Here is an 8,721-nt window from a genome sequence, read left to right as displayed (position 1 = left end):
AGCAGGGGGCTTGGGATTCAGGGCCCTTGACATCAGTGCTTCCATTTCTTTAGAGCCAATGCCTGTGAGGGCTGAGACACACCCCTGCCAGGTTCAGTGGTCATGGATGTTGAAGAACCTTGCTCAGGCAATTGAGACAATCCCCTCCCTGGGGGCATGCCCCAGCCCCTCTGCTTTCAAGGAGCTGGTTGCAAGAATAAACAGGAGCTTGCTAGGCATCCCAGAAGAGGATGCCTGGGTTGGGGGAGAGGTTCCATTCCTGGGTGGCAGGAAGGGGCCTGGGGCATAGTCATCGCAGTGGAGAGAGGAAAAGAGGCACCTCCACTTCCTGCAACGCTCCTGTGTGGGAGGGAGCAAACCTAAAGTTTTTTCCAGCAAGTCCCTTCCCTTGCATCCCTTCCTTCCTGCCGGGGCTGGTCTGGTCCTACCATGCACTTTTCAGTGAGGTCCAACTGTGGCTTTGGAATTCCAGAGCATGGCCCCAGACACCTAGGTGGGCACCACCAGAGCTGGGTACCAGCTGGGGGCCAGGACTTCAGCACCAGAGCAGGAGAGGCATCAGAGATCCTCAGTACCTGGGCAAAGGCATCCCCGACCCTCACTCCAGCTGGGCCTTTGTCTATTTGAAGTAGCCGATTGCAGTGTGTGCAAGGGGTGGCTGAGTCTGGAGGGGCTCTGACTACGTAACAGAAAGTAAGGTGGAAAAAACCAGACTGCTCGAGCCCAACCATCCTGAGGCCTGAAATCCAACCAGACCTGGAAGCAGTGGTCACACTGGTCCTGTTTGGCGACCCTGGAGCCCACGTGCCCAGCTGTGGGTAGGAAGCCACCAGCAGCTCCTCAGGACTCATCTTACACCCAGGCTTCCTCCCACCTGTGCTCCTGGTTGGGCAGTCCCACCAGTCTGGCACCGAGGTTCAGTGGCGTTTGTGCCAGGGATACAGGGCTAAGAGCCTGATCTGACCAGCCCTGCCACCAGCACCCAAAGCTGAAAGGAGGGAGGCAGGGACCCAGGCAGAAACTTGAAACTTTTATTAAATACTCATTCACCCGTTTGCCACCACCGCCCAGAGCAGGAAAAAAAATTATCAAAATGGAATTAAAAAACAAAACAAAACAAATTAAACCCAATCTCCAGTATGTACAAGGCTGCTCCTTGCCTCTCTGCCAGAGAGGTTTTGGGGCAGCCGGGGGTGGGGTGGGGGTGGGGGGTGGGCACCTTTTCTCCAGCCACAGGCCCCTGAGCAATTCTGATTGCAGCGGCAGAAAGTCCCTGCAGCCAAGTGGCCAGGCATCTCAGCTGGCCTCTGGGGAGGTGGTTATTGCTGGGAGGGGCAGGGCTGGGCCTACTCTGCCCCTACTGGGCTGAAGAGCTATCTGCCCTCTCCCCTGGTGGGCAGTGACCAGTCGGAGTGGAGGACCAGTCCCCACAGCAGCCCTAATCGCCACCTGAGAAGGGGAGTGGACTGAGGGCGGGAAGGGTGTTGTCTGGAGGGAGGAGAGCGAGCATCCAGCTGATTCTGAAAGGAGGACCTAGTGCAGCCTGGTGATCAAGCTCATCCTCCTTAGCTCCTGAGGATGACACACCCCTCTGATTCCAGCTGTCCAGCCCTCCTCTTGGGCAAGGCCTCCGTCCCCTTCAGTTAGGCCGTTTTCCTGCTGCCTTCTTGCCCGGGAGACCTACGTGGCCACCTTCCATGCGTCAGCCACAGCCTGGGCGCTTGGAGGCAAGGATGCCTGAGGCACGGCACCTCCTCCAACATGGTGTGGGAACCAGCTCTCCCGGGCTCAGCAGCCGCTCTCTGACTCTGTGGTCTCCAGGGTCACGGCCCCTTGCTGCATGGCAGCAGTTGCCACGCTGATGGCCTCCTCTAAGGTCTGCTGCTCCTCCAGCTGCAAAAGGGATGGAGAAGGAAGGAGTGAGACCCTCCTCTAGGAGGGTAGGAGGCCACATTCTAGTAGTATGTGGCCTACTTTGTTGAATCCCCTCCATCTACCTAGTGCCACACGCTGAGCACTTAGTCGGGTCCCAATAAACAGGAAGTTCACTGATAAAGAGTCCTACTAGGCTGGGCATGGCCAGGGAGCAACAGAATGGTCCAGGGTCAGAGAGACGGGCTTGCTCACAGAAGGGAATGACTGGTTGGAGAGGACTTTAGTAATCATCTACTTCAGCCTCCTCATTTTCCTGATGAAGAAATGGAGACATGAAGAGACGAAGGGCTTAGACCACCAGGTAGACTCCCATTGAAGTTATTCTGAAGGCCAGAAGGGGCTTTACCACTCTGCCTCAGTCAAGAAAGAGCCTGAGACAGATGTGTGGAAGTAGGCAGAAAGGGATTTGTCCTCTGAAATGAACTCTTTTTGAGCAAAATGCCCTTCTCTTCAAGATCTCCATCTAATTCCCCTCCCCTGCTTGTTCCCCTCTCTGGCAGTGGGATCCTTCCAGGCCTCTACCCACCTGCACCGCAATGTGTGTTCCGTTGGCTGTGGCCAACAACGCCACCTGTTGATGATGAAGGGATGCTACACTTGAGTCCTCAGCCACCACAGCCCCAGAGGTAATGATTGTGACCTGAAACACAGAAGGAGGTTTTCCAACCCACCTACATTACTCTCCCTCCCCTCAATCCAAATAAAAATCCTTCCAAGCAGGGTGGCTGGGAACAATTCAGACGGGAATGGATAAAACCATTATGGGTCAGATTTAATTAGCTTGGGGCTCAGAACTAAATGAGGTTGTGTTTTTCTCCAAATTACAGAACTTAATTTAGGGATTTTTGAATAATAAAAGGACAGAGCTGTAAAAGGCTCAAGAGATAATTTAATCCTCTCATTTGAAAATGGACTGAAGACCATGGAAAAGTGACTTGCCTTTGGTAGCAAAGCAAATTAGGAGTAGATCAAGCTTTAGAAACTGTCTCTTGATCCCCAGTGAAATGCTTTTTAAGAGGAGAGTTGCTGATGGCCCAGAGGAGCTGTGGGGAAGACCCTTTTCTGTGGGGGAATCTTGGACCTCGTAAGAAGGCCGGACTGGTTTAGCCTGCACTTTAACACCCACCCCACAGCAAGGAAGGAGAACAAGAAACCCCAAGCAAACCGCCTGGTCATACGGGCTGCGTCTGGGTGCCATCGGCGCTGACCATGGTGACTGTATGTGTGCCAGATGTGGCAAGGTCATCATCATGACTGGGGATGGTGAGGGTGGTGCTGCTGTGCTGGGTCACCATACTGATGGCACTCCCCAGGGCCTGCAGGTCTTCTGGGGATAGGCTGACCTGCCGACAGGAAGGAAGAAGATGAGCTGGGAGTACAGCAGAGGGTTGTCTGAAAGCTGCTGGGCAGATGTATCTGCTCTCCCAGACAAGGTTAGCTTATTGGTAAACCAGAAGATTAGCTTCATGTCACTGGGGTGCAGGGGGTCAGGGACAAGCAAGTGAAACAGGTCCTAGCTTGCAAAGAGAGGCTACACTAGAAGAATTCTGCTGACCACTTCTATTTACTACCACTTTGCCTCAGGGCTCTGTCCCATGCCATTCAGGGTCTCCACCTAATTTCATCCTCATGTGAACTCCAAAAGAAAAGGTGCACTTGACAGTGAGGTTCTGAGAGGGGTCAGGTTATACTGCTGGCTACAAACCCCAGGCTTCCAGACCTCACACCATGCTCTGCCCCCTACACCAAGATGCCTCTCTTGAGAAGGACATCCAAGCGTCTCATTCAGATGATCGGGACTTGTCAGCCTCTTAAGTAAAGAGGGAAACTACTAACTGTGCTCCAGAAGTCCCAGAGACTGAGCTGCAAGCATGAGGAGGAGGGGCTATGTTACAAAATTTGGTACCCTCAGTCTCAGCTCTCCGAGATCCATAAGGTTAAAAGGAGAAACTAGGTAGACGTGAGGCTATTAGAACTTTGGGGCTCCCCAGATAAGAGTAGGAGAGGGTACCAGCCAGAAAGGTCCACCCCACCACTAGCCCCAAGGCCTGTACCTGCTGGGCACCATCCTGAGTGATGAGAGCCACCTGGGGGGCCCCGTCCTCCTCGGTCACCATGGCCACTTGGGCTGGGATGTCATCACCCTCTTCTTTCACCTCCGAAAGGTAAGCAATGCGGGGTCGTTTGGGTGGAGGGCTCTCCTCGGCTGCAGAGGCGGCTGGGAGAGGAGAGCCCAGGCTGACACCTGCTACTGGATGGCCACGGGGAGGTCTAGCTTGTCCCCACTCTCACCTCCTGCCCACGCCCCTCACCCTCGAGCTGCTGTTGCTCATAAAGGGCCTGCTCGCTCTCCTCCGTGGCCTCCAGCTCGCCGTGGGCGCTGCGCTTGTGCATGGCCAGGGTGGAGGTCTGCCGGTAGGTCTTGCCGCAGGTGCTGCAGGTGTAGGGCTTGCAGTGTGTGTGCACCACATGGTGCTTATACAGGCTCGAGTACTCGGTGAAGCGCTTCCCGCAGCCTGGCACCGTGCAAACATATGGCTTCTCCCCTGGGGACACTGGGCTGTGAGGGGGGTGGGAACTGGGGCTGGCAAGGGGGAAACTAAGGGGACAGGGGTGGGGGATAGGGTTGGTGAAGGGAGAGCCAGAGGGAGGGAGAGGGATTGAGACCTGGGACTCTGAATGGACAGAGATGGGCAAGATGGCCAGCGGAACACAAGAGGGGATGTGAGAGTGGGACCACTGAGCCCAGAGACAAGGTGGAGAGAAAAATGAGGGGACGGGGCAAGGCTGGGGCTAGTGAAGGGGCTGGTGGGGACGCTGGGGGCTTGTAAGGTTGAGAGTTGTGAACAGAAGAGGCAGGAGATAGAGAGGGATGACTGACGTGTCAGTGTGATGGGAGAGTGGGGGACATGTGGCTGAGAGATGACATAGAAGGCTAGATAAGGGACGTTAACACTGGGGAGGGTGAGGATACACAGGAGTCATATGGACAGTGGGTGAGGTGAGGAGCTGAAGGTGACATTTCACTCTGCTTTTTCCCCATCGTGCCTGACCCTGGCCTTGTTCTGGGAGCTCAGCTGGAGGGGGAGAATTCAGGGTGGGTGCAGCGAGATGGCAGGGAGCTGAGAGGGCTAGCAACACCCATCAGATTGGCCCTAATGGAATGGAGGAACTGCTCACTGCAAGTGAAACAGTGGTTCAGGGATACAGCCAGAACCACAGAATCCCCTCATCCTGCCCGCAGACCAGCCTGTAATGGCCAGCAGAGAAGGGCTCTGGGCTGGGAGTTGAGAACATGTCTCAGGTCAGAAACCTATGGTAGAGGAGGTTGGGGCCTCAGAGGGGGTAGTCTTCACATGCCAGCTGGCCCACCTGTGTGAATGCGCACGTGATTCTTGTAGTTGGTGGCACTGGTGAAGCCACGGCCACAGTGGGGCTCAGGGCAGGTGTAGGGCCGCTCCCCTGTGTGGGTGCGCACATGTACCTTGCGGATATTAGACGTGGTGAAGGAGCGGCCACAGCCCTCAAAGGGGCACCGGAACGGGCGTTCACCTATGGAGATGGGGTGTGTAAGGGGTGGCTCAGGAAGGTGGGTCATGCTGGAGCAAGGAGCAGGGACAGCACCAGGCTCCAGGTCCCAGTCTGCAGTGGGCAGGGGAGAGCAGGGCCCGCCTACCGGTGTGGGTCCGGACATGTTTCTGCAGGTCTCCCGAGGTCTTGAAGGCCTTGCTGCACAGCTCCTCTGGGCACTTGTATGGCTTCTCACCAGTGTGGGTTCGCACGTGGCTCTTCAGCCCATATCCTGTCCACATGTGGGAGGGAGGGGTGAGAAAAGCACTCAGTGGGGCCTCATCCTCTACCAGCTCCTCTTCCTATTTGAGAGGCTCTCCATCTTAAGGTGTGAGACTCCAGACCTCCTTTGGCACAAGAAGCCTGTGTCTGTCTCTATCCCACCCCTGCCTGGGCAGATAAGAGGAGCTGGAAAAGCCTCCTCTGCTCTCCTTCCCTCTCCACGGGCAGCTAGTACCATTCCAAACATGAGTGTGAGAGGGAAGCTAGAGAACCTATGGCTACAGACCCTCGATCAGAGTGAAAATGAGGCCCAGGGAGACACAATGGCCCACCACACACCCCACAGCTAGTTGGTGCCAGAGCTGACACAGAGGCAGGGTGTCTCTACCCACCCCCCAGGCTCATTCTGCTGGCCTGGACCATGCTGCCTCTCACTTTCCACCAAGGTTTCCTCCAGAGACAATGCCCTGCAAGTCAGAACACTTGGACAGGGCCGGCCCCACGGCTTAGCGGTTAAGTGCTCCGCTGCTGGCGGCCCGGGTTCGCATTCCGGGCGCGCACCGACGCACCGCTTCTCCAGCCATGTTGAGGCCGCGTCCCACATACAGCAACTAGAAGGATGTGCAGCTATGACATACAACTATCTACTGGGGCTTTGGGGGGAAAAAAATAAATAAATAAAATCTTTAAAAAAAAAAAAAAAAAAGAAAACTTGGACAGCAGTGTTGGGCTCCTTTGAGGGTGTTCCCAAAGCTAATCTAGAACCCTCTGCCCTCAACTGGAAGCAGTCCACCTTTGGACTCCATGCAGGTAGGTTACCTGTGGCAAAGGCCTTTCCACAGCTTGGGAAATCACACCTGTATGGACGGTCACCAGTATGAGCTCTTTCATGTACCTGTAAGGACAAGCAATCACGTAACTCAGAGGGACAAGGGTATAAAAGGACTCTTTGGTTCTCTTTAGGGCCCAGAGTATCAGTATTGGCCATCTCCTTTATTTTGCCTCCTCTTCAGCTGAGAGGCCACTCCTCCAGAGAGCCTTCCCTGATTCTCTTCCCTCGTGCACTCTTCAGGTGTCCCAGCCCCCTGTGCTGACATTTCTGTACACTCATCTCTTCCTTCCAGTAGGCAATGAGCAACTTGAGGGCAGGGACCAGTTCTACTCAAAGCCGGAAGGTAGAAGCACAGCCTGGTGGCGAAGATGGCAAGGCTGAGAGCTGTCTGCATCAACCTTACCTTTAAGTGATGAGCGGTGGTGTAGAGACGCCCACAACCCTTGTAGCCGCAGCGGAATGCTCTATCCCCAACCTGCTGCCCTTTGCCGTTATGGGGAGCCTGGCTGTCATGCAGAACCTGAGGAAAAAATCTTGGGTTTCCTATATGTATTCTCTTCAATAAACGGAGGGAAGAGGTGGGACACAGGGCCCAGCTGGTAGCTTAAGACCCAATAAACAAAGTTAAACCTGCTAGGGGAGAAGGGCAACCTGGGGTGACAGAGCCAGAGAGAGGGAACAGACACTGGGGCACACTGCAGAAGAAACAGGGCTGGCATGTGGAGTCACCACCCATCTTTAAAGGATAGGAGGACTAAATGTCACAGGGGCTATGACAGCTATGGAAGAAAGGGTATCTCCAGGCAGCTAGGTGAGGTGGGGAGGCAGGTGGTCTGAATGGTCACACCTGAGTTAGGCTGAGAGCAGCAACCCCCCTTTTGACCACACACACCTAGGAGGCTGAAACTCTGCACTCCTCTATCCTGTGATGGGAGGAGACCCCTTCCTCCCTGTGGGAAACCTGTGCTCAGAAGACGCATCAACAAGGGGCTTGCTGTGCGGATGAGCTCACTAGGTTCACCAGAGTGAGGCAGCCACAACCAGCAAACTGCAGGAGCGCCCAGGGCAGGGGCATGCAGGTCACCACCAGAAGTCTCAGCTCTAACCACAGTGCTAGCTAACTGACAAATCCTTCCCTTTTGTCTCTCCTGGGAACACTGTTAGAGCCACTTGTTTCACACCAGCCTCTGGCTTCAGGGAGCCCTTACTATTCTGCTTTCCTGGGCAGGGTCCTGCTAGGACTGTCCCTTAGTCTTTGTTTCTAGGACACTCTGGCCTTCCCAGGAGCTCCTGAAACAGATCTCCAGAAGTCATGCTGACTAGGGGACAAAGAGTTAAGGCCAAATTCATGGCAAGGTCTGACCATGGCAGCTCCAGGTCAGGGGATCAAGCAGCTGACAAAGTTTCCTGGACACTTAAGCAGCTGGTAGATGGTGGGGGAGGGCCACAGGTAGCCGGGCCTGCTCTGCGGCCTAACCCACTCAGGCGTTTGGATTTCATTTCCATGTCTCACTAGCTCTCAAGGTAATTGAGGGAATCAAGGAACTTCAGGGCTGGAAGTGACCTCTGAGATCATCTGGTTCCATCTTATCATACGAGAGAGGAATGAGCTGAGGCCTGGGAGGGGAGTGACTTACCCAAGGTCAGACTAGTAGAGGCAGAGCCAGCATAGATCTCAGGGCTCCTGATTTAAAGCCCAGTTGCCTTTCCAACAGAGCAAGTCTAAAATTTGGCTTCTAAAATACACCTCAGGGCACAGGGAGCAGGCACAGCCCCAAGTGGCCTGCTGTCAAGTTTTGTGCTTCATTTTGAAGACATGAGGGTTTCCTCTTCTCTTCTATGATACAGCCACACTAGTTTTATTGTAAAACAACTCCCTCCAATCTTTGGGTAAAACTAGTGCTCCAGGAAGCCCTGCCACATCCACCCTGAGGCTCTGCAGTTCGTCCTGGGGAGGGAGCACCCTGGATTGGAAAGCTCATAGATCTCTGCACCCGTTCCCCCTGTGGACAGGATCACGGCTCCAGCACAGAGAGCTTGGACTGATAGATGTTTGGAGAATCAAGATCCTTTTCCTTTGCAGCCAAGCTACTGTGCAAGCCTTATGTTCCAAGAATCCCAGCTGCTCTGTTGCATCTACCCTCATCACTGCCTACTGAGGT

The 8,721-nt window shown here is 54.6% G+C and overlaps 1 protein-coding gene across 7 annotated transcripts in view; it reads right to left on the bottom strand.

Annotated features, from left to right (window-relative positions):
- Positions 1 to 1,017: 1,017 nt before the first annotated feature.
- The window catches only part of ZNF76 (zinc finger protein 76), a 31,595-nt gene continuing 23,891 nt past the window's right edge, over positions 1,018 to 8,721 (bottom strand). For 3 of the 7 annotated variants that reach the window (XM_087438495.1, XM_014782785.2, XM_004424233.3), the window contains exons 6-14: positions 6,963 to 7,079; positions 6,547 to 6,622; positions 5,612 to 5,737; positions 5,308 to 5,487; positions 4,248 to 4,481; positions 3,990 to 4,153; positions 3,114 to 3,278; positions 2,462 to 2,575; positions 1,018 to 1,893 (exon numbers count right to left, since the gene is read on the bottom strand). In XM_087438495.1, the coding sequence (XP_087294621.1) occupies positions 1,789 to 1,893; positions 2,462 to 2,575; positions 3,114 to 3,278; positions 3,990 to 4,153; positions 4,248 to 4,481; positions 5,308 to 5,487; positions 5,612 to 5,737; positions 6,547 to 6,622; positions 6,963 to 7,079 (1,281 nt within the window). In that variant the 3' untranslated portion in view covers positions 1,018 to 1,788. Of the gene's footprint in view, positions 1,894 to 2,461; positions 2,576 to 3,100; positions 3,279 to 3,989; positions 4,154 to 4,227; positions 4,482 to 5,307; positions 5,488 to 5,611; positions 5,738 to 6,546; positions 6,623 to 6,962; positions 7,080 to 8,721 lie in introns of those variants that run through there. The other 4 variants (XM_087438496.1, XM_087438499.1, XM_087438497.1 and 1 more) reach the window with 4 other exon arrangements.

Source organism: Ceratotherium simum, chromosome 13, assembly GCF_057802395.1.
Source record: "Ceratotherium simum simum isolate JZ-2026a chromosome 13, ASM5780239v1, whole genome shotgun sequence".
Classification (NCBI taxonomy): domain Eukaryota; kingdom Metazoa; phylum Chordata; class Mammalia; order Perissodactyla; family Rhinocerotidae; genus Ceratotherium; species Ceratotherium simum.
This window is presented reverse-complemented; position numbering and strand designations above follow the sequence as displayed.